The 21008-nt window shown below is 49.8% G+C and overlaps 1 protein-coding gene across 2 annotated transcripts in view; it reads left to right on the forward strand.

The window, feature by feature from the left end:
- The first annotated feature begins 13748 nt into the window (after positions 1-13748).
- SMOC2 (SPARC related modular calcium binding 2) overlaps positions 13749-21008 on the forward strand; it is a 152044-nt gene continuing 144784 nt past the window's right edge. For both annotated transcript variants that reach the window (XM_081294544.1, XM_081294545.1), the window contains exon 1: positions 13749-14068. In XM_081294544.1, the coding sequence (XP_081150670.1) occupies positions 13985-14068 (84 nt within the window). In that variant the 5' untranslated portion in view covers positions 13749-13984. The remainder of the gene's footprint in view (positions 14069-21008) is intronic.

Raw genomic sequence — 21008 nt, forward strand, 5'->3', positions numbered from 1 at the left:
GCACGCACCCCTCACTCATCCTCCCATCCTGTCCTGCCCAGCTCCGCTCCATGTGTCACTCGCCCTCCGCTCCACTGCCACCCCTGTAGTGTACACTCACACCAAGTCCAGCCAGAGGACTAAGGGATCTCTGCTGCCTCCAGACCACGCTCCCCTCAGCGACACCCTGAAGCTAGAGGGATCTGCCTGCTCTGCCCCATGGGTCTTGTGGGGACGCTCACCCCGGTGCTGCTGCCTGTCCTCCCTGCACTGAATGCACATAGCTGCCTGGGGGAGGCTGTGGCAAAGAACTCTGCTGGCCACAGCTGTGAGCCACAGTATCATGCTGCCCCATTGCTGGATCATGGAAGCTTCACACCTGTGACCAACAGCTCCCTGTTTCCCACGCTGGCTCGCCATCCTCCAGCCTCAGGCCACCAGCTCTCTGCCTCCATGAGCTTGGCCTTTGGACTCCGTGAGTGAGGCCCATAGTTCTGGTCTTTCTGTGCCTGGCTCCTCCTCCTGCATAATGTTGCCCGTCCGTCAGTCCGTCCGTGTTGCTGTTGAGGCAGCGTTTCCGGCCTTTCAAGGCTGACCCATATTTTGCTGTATCTAAGCACCACACCTCCACTTGTCATTCACCTGTTGAGGGACACTTGGTGGCTGCCATGCCTTGGCTGTTGTGAGCAGTGTGCCACCATCATGGGGGGCAGGTTTCGGTCCCATTGGTTGTGTGTGCAGAGTTGAGAAGGCTGGGTCACATGATGAGGCGCCTCCATGCTCTTCCCACATGGTTGTACCAATTCCCATTCCCATCAACGGCAAGGAAGCACTCCCTTTCCCCACCTCCTTGCCAACAAAGGATTTTTGGTAATAGTCATCCTAGCGGATGTGAGGTATACCTCACTACGGTTTTGATTAGCATTTCCATGATGATTAATGATGTTGAATGATTTTTAATACATCTGTTGGACATTTGGCTTATTTTAAGAAATGTCTATTCAGGTCCTTAGCCTATTAAAAATATTTTTCTATTGAGTTCTTTGAGTTTCTTCAATATCTACTATATTAAATGCTTATCAGGTTTGCAAATATTTTCTCCCATTCCGTGGCCACCTCTTCACTCTGTTGAGTGTCCCTTGGTTTAGAAGATTTTTATTTAGATGTGATCTCATTTGTCTCGTTTTGCTCTGTTGCCCTGACCCACACCCAGAAGCTTTCCCAATGTCCTCTTCTAGTCTTCCTGCCGTCGAGCTCTCCTGTGGAGCCTTCCCGTGGTCAACTGCTGGGCTAGTGTGATATGAAGGTGCGTTTCATTCTTCTGCACATGAATTTGTCGTTTCCCCAGAGCCATTTATGAGGAGACTCCTTTTCCTCCATGTTCTTGGTCCCTTTGAGGTCAATGGACTGTAAATGTGGATTGATCTCTGGGCTCCATGTTCTGTTCCTGTTGTCCACAAGCTTGTCTCGTGCTTTCTGATGAGAATAACTTTGTGGTATGTTTTAAAATCAGGAAACATGAGGCCTCCAGTTTCATTCTTTTTCTCAATGTTGCTTGGCTATTTGGGGTCTTTCATATGTCCATTTAAATTTTATGACTATTTTTTATTCTGTGAAAAATGTCATTGGAATTCTGATTGGGATCACATTAAACCTGTAGATTGTTTGGGTAGTATGGGCTTCTTAACAATATTATTTTTTTCAATCAATGAACACAAATGTCTTTATATTATTTCAACTTCTTTAATGAATATGCAGAGAAAGAAAGAGTTTTCTAAAAGGTCATAAGATGTTGCTCTCATGAATACATTTCAAAACCATGAAAACTTTAAGAAATCAAATGACCGTGGTGCATCAGAGGGTTGAGACACCCCGTGGAAGGTAACAGAATAGCCAAGTTGGGCAGAAATGTCTTTAGTCTACAGTGAGACCTTTGGGCAGAACAGTTACTGATTCCTGCATCACAACTTGTCATAGAGGGACTTTTCTATCTGAATAGATAACATTTGCACATGGCACAGACACGGAGGGTACACCATGGTGGAGAGGGAAGCCAAGTCACTTATGCCTACTCTCAGGCAGTGCGTGCCATATCCCCCTCTCTGTGATGGTGAGCGCTTGGGGGCATTCAGTATCAGTCTGGTTAAAGACCAGGCGACATGCTTCAGAAGAGGACGCACCCAGGAGAGAAGGTGGTGTGTGAGAGCGAGAGGACCAGGCAGCTAACGTGCATGACCAACGTAGGGCACAAGTGTGTGGAGCTGCCAAACACAGTGCCAGCGTGAGAGGCGTGGGTTACTGCCACGGTCTGAAATAGTGGGTCCTGGCCAACTTCGGAAGCTTTTGGAATAGCACACTAAAACGTTCATAGTATATTTTATAGACTCTGCAAGACTAGAGATGGTTTTCATTAACTGAGCGACAAGATTACAAAGTATGTTCCTGAAAATAGCATTGGCAGCAGCCAGGAGGGTTTGCAGGGTGGAGTCTCAGAGTCAGTGGGAAGGCGGATGAGATCTGGAACCAGGCTCCTGAGGCTGCAAATGGAAGGAGGGAAACCTGGGCAGGGGCTAAGTAGGTGAAACCTTAGTCCTAAGGCATGTGGAGCACAGAGCACAAGCATCTGAGGGATCTGGGCTCTAGATCAGGTGCCTTAAGTGGCTCCAGACAGAAGGCAGGCAGGAAGCCTGGCAGCGGTTCTCCTCTGGCCATCTCTCCAGAGCAGCAATGCCCACCCCGACAACAGGTCTGAGTGGCCAGCTCCTTCCTCTTCCTCTCCAGCATTCACCCTCTCTCTCTCCTGACTTGGCCTTTCTGATGGTGCACCCATCTTTCTTTGTGGTTCTGAGTGTTTCCAGGGCTCACGATGCTGGGTGCCTTCTCTGTTCTCCTTTGCATTGGGGTATCCTCTTGGATGAAATTCTGTGCTTGTCTTCCACTCACTTTTTAATTTTTTCTCATTGTTGAGCTTTGAGACTTCTTTGAATGCTCTGAACACAAATCATTCATCAGATTCGTGATCTGTCAATATTTTCTCCCTGTCTGTGACTTGCCTTTTCATACAATGTCTGCAGAGCAAGATTTTTAATCTTAATGAGTTCCAACTTGTCAATTAATGTTTTCTCTGGCTTGTGCTTTCAATGTTAAATTTGAGGACTGCCAATTCTATTCTGTATTCTACCCCTCCACCAGCTTGGCTAATCTGACTGCACTGCCTTGGTTAGTGTGACTCTAAAGTTAGCCTGAATATCAAGTTGAAAATGATTTCTCCCAGTATCTTCTGCTCTTTCAAAATTTTTAGTAATTCTTGGTCCCAAGGCCTTTCCATATCATTTTAGAATGAAGTTGTCTATATCTACAAAAGCCCTTGGGATTTTGAAAGTACTTACACTAAACCTGTAGACAAAATCAGGAAGAACAGACATCTTTGTCCTGTTGTGTCTTCTGATTCATGAACATGGTCTGTATCTCCAGGATCCGATGGAGGTCTCTCTTGGTTTATTTCTTCAGCCTTTTATAATTTAAGAATACAGACACTATCAATTTTTTTGCTATATTTTACTTGCTAAATGTTCATTTGTTGCTTTGGAGTGATTATAAATAATACTGTGCTTCAAATTTCAGTTTTCACTGGTCATTAGCATATAGAAACGTGATTGATTTTTCATGCTAATCTTGTATACTGCAATTATATTAAGCTCATTCGTTTTTGAGGGTTGTTTTTTGTGATCTCTTGGGATATTTTACATCAACGAACATTTTTATCACCAGAATGAAGCAGTTTGCCTTTTCCTTTTGATCCTGTGTACCTTGTTTTTCTTCTTCTTTTGTTACTGTGGTGGTTGGAACCTCTGTTTCTGTGTTAAATGAGAGTGGTGAGAGCAGCTATTTACTTTGGTCTTAACAGAGTAGACTTTTGGGGGCTCCTCGTTGTCTGGGAATCTTTACCAGGTAGGAATATCTTTGTTTTTATCACCATTTTCAAGCCATTTTAGTGCTTGCTAGTTGAAGAGTTGACTGATGAGGAGGAAAGCAAGTCTGCTTTGCTCCATGTACCAAACAAAGCAGCCACACTCTTGGTCTAACCTCCGCTTTGCAGTCCACACCTATGACATTCTCCCTGTGGCCTAGGATGCAGACCAGAGACCAATGCCAGAAATACCAAGTCTGAGGAGAAATGTAAGTGTATATCTTTAGTATAATAGAATAGACATGTCCACAGTTGACATCCAGGTGAGCTGCCTTCTGCCTGGCAGGACCCTCCTCCCCCAGGAGGGGCATGGTTCTCATGTCTGGTCTCTGGCCTGTTACTCTCTCTAGTCCCTGTACAGTGCAGCTTAGTTTCATGGCCTTAGTTTTATCTCACACACACACACACACACACGCTGTTCTCTTGCTTCTGTAGCCAAATTTATCTGTGATTTATAAAATAAGACAGGAGTAATTGAAAGCAGGTGTGCTAATTAATAAAGACCATTCATCCAGTCTGTTCTCCTGTTGGAGTGGATGGGCTGAGACCTCAGCAGGGATGCTGCCTCAATAGAATCAGCCGGAGGCGTCAGAAGGGGGAAGAGCAGAGGGTGGGGGTGACTCATGGACTGAGCCACCCACTCTGGATTTCCTTACCTGCTCAGTCTGTTCCTTGAAGTCGTCTTTGCAGCAGGGACCTAGAGTGGGGCCAGAGACAGCGCTGGCTTCACAGGGCTCCTCTGCAGTGCCACTGGCCAGCCCCTGCACTGTCAGAGCCTCTTTCCAGCTCTGCATGCTGGAGAGGGCACCAGTCCTGGCTCCCCGGTGCCCATGCAGCTGGCCTGGGGTGCCCAGGCTGCAGCCATCCTTCATAGATGACAAGTGTTTAAGTTGGTGGACAGAGAGCAAAGCAAGTGGCCTTCCACAGTGCAGATGGGCTCAGCCAGTCAGCTGAAGGCCTCAGAGAAGAGAGAGGCCCCTAGAGGAACAGACCTGGTGCCATTTGCACTCGGGACTGCAACGTTGGCCCTTCCCCAGGTCTACAGCTGCTGGTCTTCCTGCAGGCTTTAGACCCACCAGCCCCCATACAGGAGCAGCCGATTCCTTTTCTTTTTCTCACCTACGTGTGCACACACACTATTGCTCGGTTTCTTTGAAGAAACCCAGGTCCTGCAGTGATTCTCTGTTGGCTCCATAAAGCGTCCGAGTTTCCTGCTGGAGTCTGAGACTCACCAAGGTGGGTCCGACCTTGCAATCAGCTCCACTAAGTGTGGCCTCTGAAGAAGCCTGCCCTGCTCAGGCTCATCTCCTCGTGTGCCACACTCACCTCATGCCTTCGTGGGCATGGCCTGTGGGTGAGCCCCTCTCTCCTCTTGTAAGACCTTCCATCCTGGGCTCAAGTTCCACGTCCTCTGTGGTCAGTCCACAGTGAGATCTGCCTCTCTGGCCCTCCTCCCGATTCACCGTCTTGTGATTTAACAAGCAAGGAGAGACTTGCTCTGTGCTGGGGAAGACACTAGGTGAGGGGGACACCCAGCAGACCCCGTTTGTGTCTGACACATGGCCTCGGAGGCGACCCATGCTCGGTGTGATGGAAGAAGAGGAGGTGGGGGGAGGGGAGGATCTGAGTGGCTGGCACCCAGCCTGTGTCTATAGAAGGAAAAAGATTAGCTGGGATATTAGTCAGAGATTTTCTGAAAGCCAGATTCAGAGGAAATGCAGCCAGGCCTCAATTCTGATGAGTACCTAGACAACCCCCAAACAAACAGCACCGTGGGACCTTAGGCCTGGAAGGCAAGGGACTGCTTCTGCAGGGACGGAGGCCAACGGAGAGGAGTCCAGGCTAGCCAAAGAGACGTGGACCGACCGGTGGTCCTTTGAGTTAAGCTGCATGCTAGAAACCAGGAAACCAAGACGGGGTGGGGGTTAAATTCTACACACGGGCCCACCTGTGTGAGGGGTGTCTCGTGCCCTATCTCAGCTGCAGATCATCTGCACCCTCAGCTGCCTCTGCTGAAGCAGGTGTGTGAAACACATGCCACATGCAGGTGCTGAGCTGCAGCAAGCACGGCACAGCTGGGTGCTTTATTTAGAGCAGCCCAAGGATTCTCCTGCCACTGCGCCAGAAGACTGCGGGTAGCTGCCCTCTCGCCTCTGCGTCCTGGTCTTTAGGGAGTGGCCCTGCACTTTAGGACAGAGGCAGATGTGAGGACACATGCTTTGGCATGCAGATGGCAGCACCCATAGGCTTAGAATTGGAGGGAGGGACTTGGGGAGCAAGGAGCAAGGTCCTACCAAGCGGGCCTCCAGGAGGACCATGGGTGAGGGGCAGGCGGGGCAAGCGTACACCTCAGGGAGGAGCTGGTGAGCTGGCGCTTCACAGCTGGGGTCAGACGACCACCTGGGAGGCTGCTGGGTAAGCCAGCCATCCTTGTGTTCTGCACAGCTCAGGCTCCCATCAGTCCTTGCTGTGATTCCTGTGTTCACCTCCCCTCTGCTCCACTTAGAAAGACCAGTTGGTGACAACTTCCTCTGCTCAATACCTCATCCCACTTTGATCCTAGAGCCTGTCATCGTGACCCCCTGCTGTGAGCAGTTATTTAAATTTGTTCTTGATATACCTGGCTGGGAAGGTCACCTGTCTTACCTTTCCCGGGGTCTCCCTGTGGGTTGGCATTCTGCAGGGAAGCCATGGGTAGGGGTAGGCCCGGGGACAGGGCTTTCTCCAGATGGTGTGCTTTGAGGCAATTTGGTGATGATGAGTGTGTGTGGGGGTGGGTGTCTCTATGTATGTGTAGTATATCCATGTTTCCCCGTAGGCCTTGTGCATGTGTGTGTGTTAGTGTTTATGTGTATGTGCACATGTGTTCATGTTTCCGTGTCTGTTCGTGTCTGCATGTGTTTGTGTATTTTTGTGTGTGCATGTGTATAATTATGTGTTTGTGTGTGTGTACATTTGTGTTAGAGACTCTATCTATGTGTTTATTATACTGTGTATTTGTGTGTGTGTGTGTGTGTGTGTGTGTGTGTAACTACCTGTCCCTTGCTTCTACTGCACTTCAGGGAAGCTAGAAGCCAACCTGAACCTTATTCCATATATTAAGTGGCTTCTGCTTCCTGGGCCAGGTTGAGGGCTGCCCTATTCCCCTGCTCTGCAGGATTCTCATGATGTGTGAGAAACAAGTTTCAGACTATTTTCCTTACTTTTCTGTGCCCTCCAGGATTTCCTGGAGGGCCTTTCAGCCCAGAAACATGCTACCTGGGCCTGGGGGGCTTCCTAAGCCATGGGTAGCTTCCAGGACCACCCTCCTTCTGTGTGCTTCTTGCAGACCTCGTGGTGCTGGGGAGGGTGGCTGGGGCAGGCTGCCTGTTGTCCCGCCTCAGTGGGGCTTGCTGCCCCGCACAGGTGGGCTGCGGCCCCCACAGCTCATCTCCTTAGAATTGCTTTTGGTGTCTGCTATCAGGAAGGATGAGAGGGTGCAGAGCCGTTTGGGTCTGAGCCTATGAGAGACCTGTCCATCTGCCATCACTTCCCACTGTCAGCAAGTGGCATCTCCTTCCTGGGGAAATCCTGCTTAGGGTATCTTGTGGGTCCTTTGGGGTGGGTTGGCTTTCTGGGGAGGGTGCGTGAAAGTCTCCTTCTGGAAGGGAGAAGAAACTTGGGAGGAAGAGCGGAGACTTCCCACCTTTGTCCTATGACCTGCACCTGCATGCCCAGCCCTGCTGCCTGGCACCCTGTGGCCCAGCTCCTCTGCTGGGCCTCTGGGAGGGGCGCACCTGCATCCTTGGTCTCATCCCTGTGAGGCAGGACCACTCGGCCGTCTAAGGGTCCCACCATCCCCTCAGCCTCCCTCTGCTGCTTCGGCCATTTTCTTTGTGTCTGTCTGCCTTTGAGCTTCTGGAGCCTTCTTGTGGGTATACCCTCTGCCCTTCTCCTTTCTCTCATGCCCCCGCTGCCACGGGTTTCCACGAGAGCAGGGCAGACCCTCGCCTCCTGTGTGGGCATTGCTTTTGCTTCTCCTAAGTTTCTGATTGTTGTTATTTTGGGGGATAGGAGCATGAACTTTTCTTTTTTCAAACAAAAATAATAAAGTGAAATAAAAAAGAAACCATCATGAGTTATTGCCATTGCCCAACAGTTAAGAGCAGACTTCTTCTCTTTGAAAAGAGAAATACTTTCCAGGTGGAAAACAAATATTCTAAAGAGTCATAAAATAACCTAAAATTCTTAAAATGAATTTTTAAAACCTTAAAAATGAATAAAGGGCCAAAACCAAGCTGATGACACTGGCTACCAGCATTAGATGATAAAGAAAACCCCCAAATATTCTTCTGGCTAATAATTTCAGCCACTCTTTCAGGCTGACCAATGGTCCAAACCTGAGGCAGCTGGAGCCCTGTCGTACCCGTGTGGATGCTGAGCACGGCAGCCCTGTGGCCTTGTTCAGTCAGGCATGGATTTCCTGGTGCCCTTCCAGGTATAGACACAGTCTACACATCATGATTTCACTTGGTCCTAGGAAACCAAGATGCATTTCCAGGGAAATCTTTTCTGACTTTCCAAGACAGCTACTCCTGTGTCACAGAAAACCAAGGGACGCACATCCTGCTATGTGCCATCTGTCACGCTGCTACAGTGGCTAGACTTGGTGCTGTTGTTCCAGAAGGCCCCAAGAGGCTGCAGCCTCAGCAGGATGAAGAGTTAGCCTCCAGAGGAAGGGTCCAGGTGCTGGACAAACAGCAGACTCACCCAGGGGCTTGAGCCAGAGGCACTGGACAGGTGCTGTGTAATTCTCACTCGTGTCTCTGCCAGCGCCTGCAGCTGTACCAGGCCCAACATGCCCGTGTGTCTGCAGGGCCTCTGGGGCACAGGCCTGCCAGTTGCACTCCGCGGCACACTTTTTATCCACATTGCGTGCCAAGTTTTCCACCATCTGTTGCACATCCAGATCCCTTTTGCAAGTCTGAGAGCCACAGAGCGCACCCCTGTGTGCACCTCTGCAGACCATCAGCCCCAGGGCTCTCGTGGCCAATCACCTCACAGGAGAAAAGAGTCAGAAGAAGTCTGGTTTTCATGGCTTGTAGACCTAGGAATAAAAGGGTCTGAAAACCGTGGAGCTGCATCTCTAGTTTGCACACTGTTTTCTAGGGACAAAAGGCAGTAAGAAAATTCCCAGGATGGAGGCTGAACCAGCCCAAACCAGGAGGATCCTGACTTCCTGGGCGACACCAGCAAGGGCTCCTGCTTATGCAGAGAGAGCAGAGGCAGCTATTGATGGACAGCCCACAGAGGGGTCTGCCTAACAGGGTGGAAGGCCAACCAGCAAGCAATGTCACTTCACTGTCCCCATGGCCCAGTAGCCAGGGCCTGGTACTATGTCTGAAGTCACTGAAGATTTTCCTGCTTGTCTGATACAGTGGAAGACTCAGCTCAGAGTCCCAGAGGCTGGGCCAGGATGCTGGGCGCTCCCTCCTGCCTGAGCACAGTGGGGTAGAGGGAGCTTCTGTGGGAGCTGAGGCTCTCTTTACTGGGGTATCTTCCTAGCCCTCTTTCTGTGGCCACAGACTGCATCTGCCTGGTTCACCCTGCACCAGAGTGTTCTTGGAAAGCTATATTTCCATTGCCATCTTAAAATGTTTTTTGCCATGTTAAGAAAGGAAGAAGGACTCCAAATGGGTGAACAAGGAGAGAAATTCACAGTAGTTGAGACCATCTGAATTGAGAAGAGCTGGGTGCTCTGAGTTCTCCCAGTTCGTGTGTGTTTGCTTGTTCTCTTCCAGGAACACACCTTGTATGGCGTTTCGTCATTGTGGCAGTGCCTTTCACTAGCCCTGCGGCTGATGGGTTCTGTGGACTTCACATGTTAGTAAAGGCTGTTATGACGGGAAGGCATGCTTGGCCCTGGGATCACGGTGACCACTTCTAGCAAGCCTGGTCCTGCACTGTGGCCATTGCTGCGTGTTTTGACTAATCCACGAGATTGAGCCTGAGAGTGGCTTTCTCCCCCACACCACAATCACACCTTTCAGGAGGGACAGCCACAAAGCATCACTTCAGAGGGACAGTTCCCAGTGTGGATGCTCAAGGGGGATGTTTGTACAAAGCAGCCAGTCAGTGAGGCGGGAGTGTGTTTGTCCACCACTTGCACATTTTTCTGGACAAAATAGCCCATAGTTTTCCTCACTCCTCACGGGGTTTGTGATCTCAAAATGTCTGAGAACTGATTATCTGTTGACTGTGGACCCTGGGCCTTTCCTTGCTGCAGCCAACAAGTTCTTCAATGATATCCAAATCGTAGTGGTCACAGGGGAAAGACCCTGGCTTCTGAGACGAGGATCCCAGGAGAGTCTGTGGCTGCAGCCTCCTCATGAGGATCTGGGGTCCCGTGGCCTCCTGGGCTTTGTCACCATCTGTGAAGTGCTACCTTTCAGCGCCCTGTGGGAGTGGCTCAGATGCTGAGCACAAGACACCTGAACATTCCAGCTGCTCCTGACCACTTCCATGAAGTGCCTGAAAAGGGCCCTCATGGAACCTGTCATCGGCATCTGAAGAAGGTGATGATGTAGTGGACGGGCACAAAGACAACCTCGATTCTCTGTCTCTAAAATAATTCCCAGTGGGGAAGGGACCCCTGAGATGGCTCAGGGGCCTTCCCTGCTCCACTGTGAGGGCACGTGACGTCTGCCTCCCCAGGCAGTAGGTTCTCCCCGACTTAGAAATTCACAGTGTGTCCGAGTCGGTCACTCTCATGGGCACCCAGGTCTCTGGAGTTGAACAGCCCAAGCCTGGGATAGATGTGGGACCACTGGTCTGCCCATGAGAACTGTCAAGTGGAGTAGAGGGGACAGACTTCACCAACCCCATCCTACAGGCCTGTCCTTCGCAGACTGCTGTCCACTGCATTTCCAGCAGTCAAAAGGTCCATCATGGAGAATTTACTTAAGAAAACCCTAGTGAACTCGGAAGACTCCTCTTCCTGTGAATGAATAAAACCTGGGTCATGCGTCAGTTAGATGAGCAGCTGACAGGCGGCCAGTATGCTCCACACAGGGGTGAGGCTCACCCACTCCAATGGGTCTCAGTGTCACTCAGAATTATGACCAAGACAGCTTTTGGAAGTCGACGAACAACAAAGGGACATTCGATTAAGCCTGTACCTAGCACACTGTGGGCATATGGAAAATGGCTGACAATGAGCTCTCTGGCTAAACACAAATAAGCCAGGAATGATAATTAAATTATATCATGTCTGTGTTAAGAACACAAGCCTTTTGCAGTTTTTGCATAGTAAAAGTAATAGGAAAGTGAGTCGGTATTAGTGACGGAAGAGGGGAAGTAAGCTGAGACCTGTGAGAAGAGCCAGTTCTTGGTCATTGATTTTTCTTGCTCCTCTTTATTGTGACTGATTAGTGGAAGAAATTTAAATTCTGGATCCATAGGCCACACTTTAAGATGGGCCCTATGTCACCTCTTAATTTAAAATGTAGGCTATTTCCAAGAAAAGAGGACTTCTTTCTGTCCTGTGGGAACCCTCAGAAATCTTGAGGTGAAGCAGTGTGTGGTGTCAGCTGCTCAGGCCAGTAGTGGCTTCCTGGGAGATGTGAGCATGACAGAAAAAACTATCTCCTGGTTTTAAATGAGTGTATTATTTTTCTCCACAAAAATGGAAACACTATCTCTCCGAATTCCACTTCTATGGTCTTTGAGAAAATGAAATTTGGCCTTCGATCCACATTAGTTTGTCCAGATTTTTACAAGGTCTTTGAAGGCTCCAATCCTGCCTCATCTGTCAGCATCTTGGACAAATACATTTCATTGATCTTTCTGGAATTGTCAGAGGATTCTGGAGTCAACACATGAAGGATGCAGGATTCTCAGACTCCAGGCCTGGAGAGCCAAGAAGCTTCCTTCTGCCATCTGTATCTCCAGGGGAAGTGAGTGGATGGGTCGAAATTCTACATTGCGACATCTGGATTCTGTTCTGATCTCGTGGCTTAGGAGATCTGGCTGAGGCATTTGGTCTCTTGCTTTTGTTCCTCATCTTTAAAATGGGAATGGTTAGGTCTACTTCTTGATTGCCACTTTGTAGCTGATGCACATAATAAATGTAGTGCTCTCAGGCTTCTGAGTTCTGCAGAAAAGTTAGGGAATGGTTAGGTCTACTTCTTGATTGCCACTTTGTAGCTGATGCACATAATAAATGTAGTGCTCTCAGGCTTCTGAGTTCTGCAGAAAAGTGCAACATATCAGATAGCAGCCCATGACTTGCAGCACTCTCAATAAAGTAGAAAGGAAAAGAAATCTTCAATAGCAAACGATGTTGAAAGGAGGTATGTCAGCTCTGGGTATACATTTTCTTCTTCAGATTATTTTAGAATCAGTGGTATGCAACATTTATTGATTGGTTTTATTTTTACTCTAACTTTTATTGACATTGCCTCACATTGGTCCTTATTTACTTAATTGCTCACAGCTGCATGCTCACCTGTTTCTCTGGGCCCAAGAGCAATCCCTGAGGAGTTTTATTATAATTTCCTTCTGTGTCCTCAAACCAGCAGGAATGTGTTTAAGTGTTTAATAGATTCTTTGGGCTTTGGAATTTGAAGGAGACTCCTTAGAGGAGCCCTCCTGGGAAGGATCATTCCTCTGCCATCTTTCCTGGTCCCCGGCATCACTGCAGATGGCGGAGCGGACGCCTGCAGAAGGGCAGCCCCTCCAAGCAGCCAGTCTTGAACTTTCTGAGCCAGCTCCCTGCCCTCTTGTACTTAGCGGTGAACCTGACGGCAGATGAAAGCTCAGATGCGGATTTGCTATTCTGTTCATTTCCCTAGAGCCCCTGACAAGTCAATTGATTCATTGTTCTTGAAAGTCTTCACTTTGTTGGCTTTCAGTGTGAGATGGAATTAGGGCCTTTTCCTGTAAAGTTACAAGCCAAGGCTTAAACTATTTCAGCAATGTTTTCTGCAGTGGATGTCTTCCAGAATCTGGGTGTGCAGACTTCTCTTGGTTTCCATCAAGTCTCTAGGGACAGGTTAACAGCCTCCACCACCCTGTGCTCCTTGCACAAACACCTGAAATGCTGCAACAGAGCTGCTAAAAGCAGCACATCTGTCTATACAGTATGCCTAATCACAGTCCAATCACACTGGCCTAGGATTAAGGCTGTTGCCCAAGTCAGACCCTCCCAGATGTGTGTTTCCATTCCCTCCAGTGGATGATCCTGTGTAAAGATGCTGCCCATGGTGTTGGGATATTTGTTCTCAGTTCCCTACTCTGGGAGTCAGTTGATCAGTCAGCACATTTGAGGGCCATTTCTGGTCTGCAGAAGGTGTCCTGGAGTTCCGAATTCAAGGAGAGCCATTGGGCTTGGTGGACTGGCCAAAGCTTCAGGCTCACCCTAGTGGATGAACAGGGCACACCGGCTGGTCTGGAGTGGGCAGACTCTGCACTGGGGCAAGACTGCACATTGGTTACCTGGTTGTGCCCTGGAACTCTCCTTGGCTGGGCGCACATGTGGTTGTGAATGCACGCTTATATATGTGAGTGCATGTGCAACTAGTGTGAGTTCAGGAAAGCAGGCAGGAAAATACACTGAGGCGCCAGCCCACCCTGGTGGCCCCTCTCCCTCTCCTTTTAGCAGACTGCTCCCAGGGCAGACCCTCCATGGAGCGCGCTTCTGAGCCTAGCCCAGCTCTGCGGGCCCGAGCGAGGAGGTGGGGCTGGGGGAGGAGAGGGGAGAGGGAAGGAAGAGGGCGGGGGTGGGGTGGGGTGGGAGGGGGAGGATCCGGGAAGTTCTGAGGGTATTTGACAGGAGCGAGGGAAGCCGCAAAGTACTTGGAGGACCGCTCAGTGCCTGCAGCTGAGCTGGTCAAGTCCGGGCCCGGAGCGGTTGGAAGCGAGGACTGCGGAGGAACCGCCTCCACCCGCCGGGTCGGTCGCGCTAGCCCACAGGCTCCCGGCCGCCGTGCCAGGGCTCAGGACTCAGGGCGCGGCCGCTCTCTGTGGGTCGTCCGCGCGGTCCCGCGCAGGGTCACCATGCTGCTGCCCCAGCTCTGCTGGCTGCCGCTGCTCGCGGGGCTGCTGGCGCCCGCGCCCGCGCAGAAGTTCTCAGCACTCACGGTAAGCCCGGGACCTGGCCGTGCCGCCCGGCCGGGTCCCCACGCTCCCCTCCGGACCGAGACAGGGGGAGCAGGTGGCCTTCGGGGTGTTGGCGCCTCCGCCCGCGTGACTCCAGCAGGTGGGACCCAGACCCGTCCCGCCGCGTGCGTGTCCGGGCGGATGGCTACCGGCTAAGACGGGCTCCCGAGTCCTACCAGCTCCAGATGGGTGAGAATTAGGGTGTCCTGCGTTCATGCACTCTCATGGGGGCAGAGACTTGCGCGGGAACAAGGAGGGATGGGACGCAGGAGCCCTGCTGGCTGTCCCCAGGGCGACCCATTGAGGACTCTGTCCACCGCCTGACTGCATTAGGCGGTCGTTTTTTTGGCTAGGGAGCCCTGCAGATCCTGTGGCCACTTGCTGGACTACGGGGCGCGTCCAGGGCCCCACTACTGGGCCTGTCCCTCTTAGAGACCCTCTAAAGAAAGCAGGAAGAAGCAGATGACATTGAAATAAAAACAGATTTTCACTAAGTTCTAATAAAGGAGGGACAATGAGCTCTCTCCTCTCTTCTCAGGGTAGAAACGGGCCAGGAGGCGGTCTCTGCTCCAGCCGGGTGCTCTCCTCAGTGGCAAGATGCTGCGCACGGGGCTGGCGCGATCCTGAGCGCATGGGGCACAGAGAAGGATCGCTCTGTTTGTCTCTCTTAGCTGCAGCCCTGGCGGGGCTGAGGCTCTCGGTGCCAAATGCCGAGCTGTGATGGGGGCTGAGCGCGTCCGCAGCCGGCCAAACCAACTGCGGCCGGCTGCTCCGCCAAGGCCGGTTGTCTGCAGCGCCCAGCTCGGGCAGACCTCGTGCGCCTGCCATGCTTGCGAACCCATAATTAATGCAATCTGCAGAAACGAAAACATTCCACTTAAATGTGTTTTTGAACAAGTGCTTGAGAAAACACGGAGGTAGAGAGAAGGCCTGTGTGCAGAGGGGCTTCCAAGTGGCCAGGACGACTCGATGCGGAGGGTGTTTATCTTATGGAAAATAACTATGGTTAGCAGGAGCCAGTCCCTCTGCCCTTCAGTAAAGTAAAGGCAGTCCTGCGGTGTTTGCTTTTGCTTTCCTTTTCTTTTTCCACCCCCCTTCCCTCTCTCAGCAGTGTGAGGGGGAAGGAGTTAGTGAGTTCATTGTTCATACCTAAAATTCTTCTGGGGCGTCCTAGGTCCCTGCCTTGTGTCTCACAAATGACTTGTAGATTAGAAACCAGAGCTGGAGCTGGGAATTTCACACAGTCTTTCTCTGTAGCCCTCTGAGACCTTGAAAGGACCCTCAAGGAGTGCTGCTGTATGTACAAGCATGTAGATATGTTCCTATACACACATGTGCAGTTGGAATTACACAGACATACTCGTATGTATAAACACATCTTAAAGCCCGTTAAAGACAGTAGGGAAACTGAGGCCAATCCTCAAAATGAGATCATAGCGTTCCTCCTGGAGCAGGAGCAGCCGCTACCTGAAATTGCCAGGGATTTTCTCAAAGTGTAGAACGTAGACATTCCTCCTGGCTGCCCTGTGGTGGGGGCCTGTTGGTCAGTAATTAGAACAGTTTCAGGCTCAGTCGATTTTCTTGTCTTCTTGCTCCCTCCCCCTCTCAAAACTATTTGCTTTAAACCTCTTGCCCTTTGCCTCCTTGTGTAGCTCCAAGGATTTCCTGGGTTGCAGTGGTGCCAACTACATGTGGGGTCCTTGTGCAGGCGCTGAGCTTGCACATGCAGGAAGTATCCCATTTACTTCCCAAGAACACTTTCTTAAAATCACAGTTGTGTGTAAAATGCCGTGCACCTCTCTTATCCAGGAAAATAGTTAAAAGCTATAAAATCCTTGGCATCTCCTTCTCACCCCCCTCCCTAATCAAGAAAATCAAGAAATAGTTGGGTTTTGCAGAGTACTCAAGATTGAAAATTAACTGATCACTGGACATGTTGGATGTTCTGGATTTTTCTGTGGTGATGATCTCTTTTCAAATCACCTTCTGGTTTTTGGAAAACTCACTGGGGTCCTGAGGCTGCCTTCAGAGAGTGTCCTCCTCTCCAGGAGATTCATACCCTACCTCAGCAAACCTTGGAGGTGGTGTCAGTCCATAAACATGCATGGAAGTGACAGCCCAGTGTCTTGCTGGGTATCTCTAGGTGAGTTGCTTGACTTCCCTAACCTTTAGTTTCTTGTCTGTGAAAAGGGGAGAGGTAATTATGTCTGTTTAGCCCATTGTGGGGATTACACATGGGGTGATTAACATGTATTATGAGTGTTCTTCTCCAGTCCATGTTGTTTTATACCCGTGCCTCTGGCCCCTGGCAGAGGGTACTAAACACTGTCGTCAATGCACATGTTGCCATGTGGTTAGAGTGGGTGGACACTGAGGCTTTGGGGTATGTGTGAGCTTATCTGAGATGGGACTGCACAGGTGAAGGAGGAAGCCTGACTCTCTGCCTCCTTCCATTCCATCCATATCCTCCCGGAGACAGCAAGGCCCAGGCCTCTCTTTTTGGGGTTCAAGTTTGCCATACCTGGGCTCCCAGGCTCTGCCCATGGCTTCCCTCCATAAGGTGGATGTGCTTGCTTTGTGGGCACAGCCTTGCTGACCTTGCCAGGGTGTGAGCACCCCATTCCCTTACGGTGAAGACTGAGCTCTACTGCTCTACTTGGTGATTACCTTTTTCCCCATCCAAATGATTCTTTAGAAACAGCACTGTGTGTCTGTCCCCATGTCTTCTTGGTGCTTGGTGTGACCTGGTCACTATCAGACCTTGTTATTATTTCCAGTGAGCAGCTGGCATTGGTAAGTGGATGTAAAACACCCTAATTTGGATCCGCATCTGTTTCTTCTTTGAAAAAATAGGTACATTCCAATGCCAGACCATGTGTATTTTTCTTCTTATTTCTATAAATGACAGAGACCCAGGGAATCATTTCTATCGTAAATTGTTTTGGTTAAATGTAATTACTTTCTTCAGGGAGTGAGCAGACGTGAGCACAGGTCCTCAACTTTGTCATGAATAGAGTTAGATGAGTTTGACAGATGGACCAGTGAATCCATGTGTGTGCGAAGAATGACCTGACCTTTCCAGAGGCTTTGAGCTAGAGCCATTGACGCATTTCAGAATCGACTGACTGGCATTTTACCCTGTACCAGGAGAGCTGGATATGTCTAGGCTTCCTTGTGTCTTTTTGTGTCACCAGTGGATGACACTCTCCTAGGTTCCTATCCCAGTGCTCATTTAAAAAGCCGCAACTCCCTGTCCCAAGGGAGGAGGACTCTGAAGCTTTGAGAGGTGATCTCAGTCCTGCATGCTCAGCTGGCCTATGCCTTTGAAAGTCAGCCTGAATTGCTCTTCTTCCCTCAGAGCGGGTGCCCTGCACCACCTTTAGGACTATGGGTCCCACCCTGCCTCCTTCACCACCACCATGGACGACTTCCAGCCCGAGCCACCAGTTCTGACCACAGAGGTGGTGCTGAGAATGGGATGGGACCACAGGAAACCGTCAACTCACAAACCCATCTGCATGACATGTAAACCCAGACATTTGGAAAAGTCACTTTAAATTTAAGATCATAATAAATCAAAAATAAAATCATAAGATCATAATAGATCATAAATAAACTAAAGGCTGACCTGTGGGGTCAGCCTGTAGAAAGTACCTGCCATTGGTCTGGGAAACTGTGTATCACCTGTGCTGAAATGGACATTCTGTACTCCTGATAGTATTTGTTTGCACTGAGAGAGAAGGAAAATAGTATTTGACACATATGAATTTAGAAGAAAATCCAGTTGTCCCCAGTCCATGAGAGGGCCTAAAACTGATCATCCTGAAATGTCAGAAACAGAATTGCCCTTCCGTTCCCCAGCAGTGAGGACACACGGTAGCCAGCATCTGTTTTGGTGCTGTTCACGTTCAACACTGGGCTGAACAGGCAACAGTGTGTCTTCTCCCCTCCCATGGAGGAGTTCGAGGCTCGGAAGATGACCACAGAGGTGGTGCCGAGAAGGGGATGGGACCACAGGAAACCGTCAACTCACAAGCCCATCTACGTGACATGTAACCCCAAACATTTGGAAAAGTCACTTTAATTCTAAGATCATAATAAATAAATAAAACCATAAGCAATGTTGACTCTCACATGATGGTGAGTCCCCTGTTGTGAAGGCTCAGGACAGAACAGATTTCTAAGCTGTTCTGCATCCAAACAAGACTTATGGCAATCCAGAGCTGTAGGAGGCTGTGGCTCAGACGGGCAGTAGCCTAGAGCTGACAGGGTAGGGTGGAGGTGGCTGTGGTGGAGGCAGGCAGGGGTGGAGAGCGTGGGGGTGCCCAGTTCTCTGAGTAAAGAGGCTCACGGTTCCACTTGTGCACCACCTCACACACTCATGATGGTAACTTCCCATTAGGATTGTGAGTTGAGAAGGGAATTAAGGGTGGTGTTCAGTTATGTGTGATTCGTCGGTAGGAGAAAAACTGCTTCCTTAGGCTCCCCTATCGATGGTGATGCCCTGAGTCCCTCAGTGTTTGCTGTGTGACTTTTGATGACAGTTCACGTATTGAATTCTCACCTCCATCCCACAGAATGAAAAACTTCAGAACATGAATTAGTATTTTGTTGAGTCCTGATGTCATATGGCTAAAAAGAATTTAAAGGCAAAACTCACAGACATTCTTTTGTGGTGTTACAGTGCCAGGCAGAGAATAAAAAAGCAAGGGTTGTAATAAAACACAAATAAAACCAAGTAAAATGTGAACTGACTTTTCTATTTTCAGGATTAAAAAAAAAATAAGTGGGAATATTCTGGATCACTCTCTGGCCAGACTCCACTAGACTCTTCAACCCAGGCAGCCTCGATGGCTCCCTTGATAAGCACAACTGCTTTCAGTTTGTCCTAGAGCGGCTGCCACACTGGCCTGTCCTCAGGATCTGTGCTCATGGCCCTCTCTTCCTTCTTCTCCTTGGTCAGGGTTTTCTTTCTTTCTCTTTTACACTTTTGCCCAAGTTACAGTGAGCCCCTTTCCTCTCCTCACACCTACGTGCTGAGGTGAATTTCACTCCATCTATCTTTTTTTTATTTTTATTTTTATTTTTTTAAAGAGAGTGAGAGGGGGGAGAGAGAGAGAGAGAGAGAGAGAGAGAGAGAGAGAGAGAGAGAGAGAGAGAGAATTTTTAATATTTATTTTTTAGTTCTCGGCGGACACAACATCTTTGTTGGTATGTGGTGCTGAGGATTGAACCCGGGCCGCACGCATGCCAGGCGAGCGCCCTACCGCTTGAGCCACATCCCCATCTGAGATTCTACAAGTTTTCAGATACATCCAGTCGCCCTCTGGTGGCTGGGCCTCTTCAGTCCTTCCATACCCCTATGGGGGTATGGACTGCACCCACTGGCCGCCCCCAGGCTGAGGCCGCTTTGTGGGGAGGAGAGGTATGTGGACTCCAATGAGAGTGAGGATTCACAGAGTCTGAGGAGCTGCCTATGGAGCGGTGGCCCTGGGCACCTGCACTGGCATTCAGATGCTCCCTGGGACAATCTTAGTTAGGTCTCTTTTATTTGGATGCTGTCCATCTGCTGGATGGCAGCCACTTCACAAAAAATAAATCCATTAGTTTCTTGGCAAAAAACAAAATAAAATATAGAAGGAAATAAAAACAGCTGGAGTATCTGAGCTGACCTTGTCCTAGTCTGGAGTGTGGTGGCATCAGGCATGATCTTGTCCTTGGTGGAAAGTGCTGCATTGTCTAAGCTGACTGTATCCTAGGTGGGAAAGTGTATGGTATCTAAGCTGACAGATTCTTTGTGCAAAAGTGCTGTGGTTGAGGATGACATGTCCTAGGTGGGAAAGTGCCATAGTCTCCAAGATGACTTTGTCCTCTGTGGGAAAGTACTATGGTGTCAAAAGTGTGTTGTCCTAGGTGTGAAGGTGCTGAGCTATCTAAGCTGGCCTTGTCTCGAGGAGGAACTGCTGTGGTATCCAAGGTCACCTTATCTATCATAGGATAGTGATGTGGTTTCTGAGCTGCCCTTTTCCTGGGTGGGAATGTTCTGTAAAATCTAACTGAACTTGTCCTACTTGGGAGGGTTCTGTAGTACCCAAGCTGACCTTGTCCTGGTTTAGAAAGTACTGTACTACCTAGGTAGAAAAGGGCAGTAGTATCTAAGCTGACATTTTCTTTTGTGGGATAGTGCTGTGTTTTCTACGATAACCTCTCCTAGGTGGGATGCTGTGGTATTTAAGATGAACTTGTGCTAGGTGGGATAGTGCTGTAGTATCTAAGCGGACCTTGTCGTAGGAGGGATATTGCTGTGGTAACCAAGCTGGCCTTGTTCCAATTGGGGTGTTTTCTGTATCCCCATTTCTGTTCATTTACCCAGGCTCTAGAGAAAGTGGATCAGCCCTCTGTCCAAGTGAGTATACTGGTAGCATTGATTTCTTTTTGAGATTAGGAACTTTGCCTGGCTTCTTAGGATGGGGCAGGCCCTTGTCAGCACAGAGATACCAGCCCACAGTGGTCTAGCAAGATGGTAGCCACTTCTCCAGGCCAGAGCAAGACTGCCCAACACTGTGACTGTGGGTCGGCCACTACCTGGCTCTGTTACTGAGGCCTGGAAAAGAGCCGGGCAGGATTGTCTGGGATGTGCCCAGGAAGCTAGCCTTGAGCAGGCTCAGCTGCCCTCCTGCTGGTGCCAGAGACTGCTGAGCATTGCTGCCCCCAGGGGCTCAGGCAGGGCTGTCTGTGGGTGTTCTCTGCGCTGAACTCTGTGCTGGCTGAAGGGGCTCAGAGCAAGTGTAGCCCTCTGAGAGAGGGCAGAGTGCTCTGTTAAAGGAGACGAGTCATTCTGATTTATAGGGTGCTCATTGCTTCTAGGGTGGGGAGACGGTTGTCACCTCCGTGGTGACAGTTGTGCCGAGCTTCCCCACTG

This window comes from Spermophilus citellus, assembly GCF_964194105.1.
Source record: "Spermophilus citellus genome assembly, chromosome: 5".
Classification (NCBI taxonomy): Eukaryota; Metazoa; Chordata; class Mammalia; order Rodentia; family Sciuridae; genus Spermophilus; species Spermophilus citellus.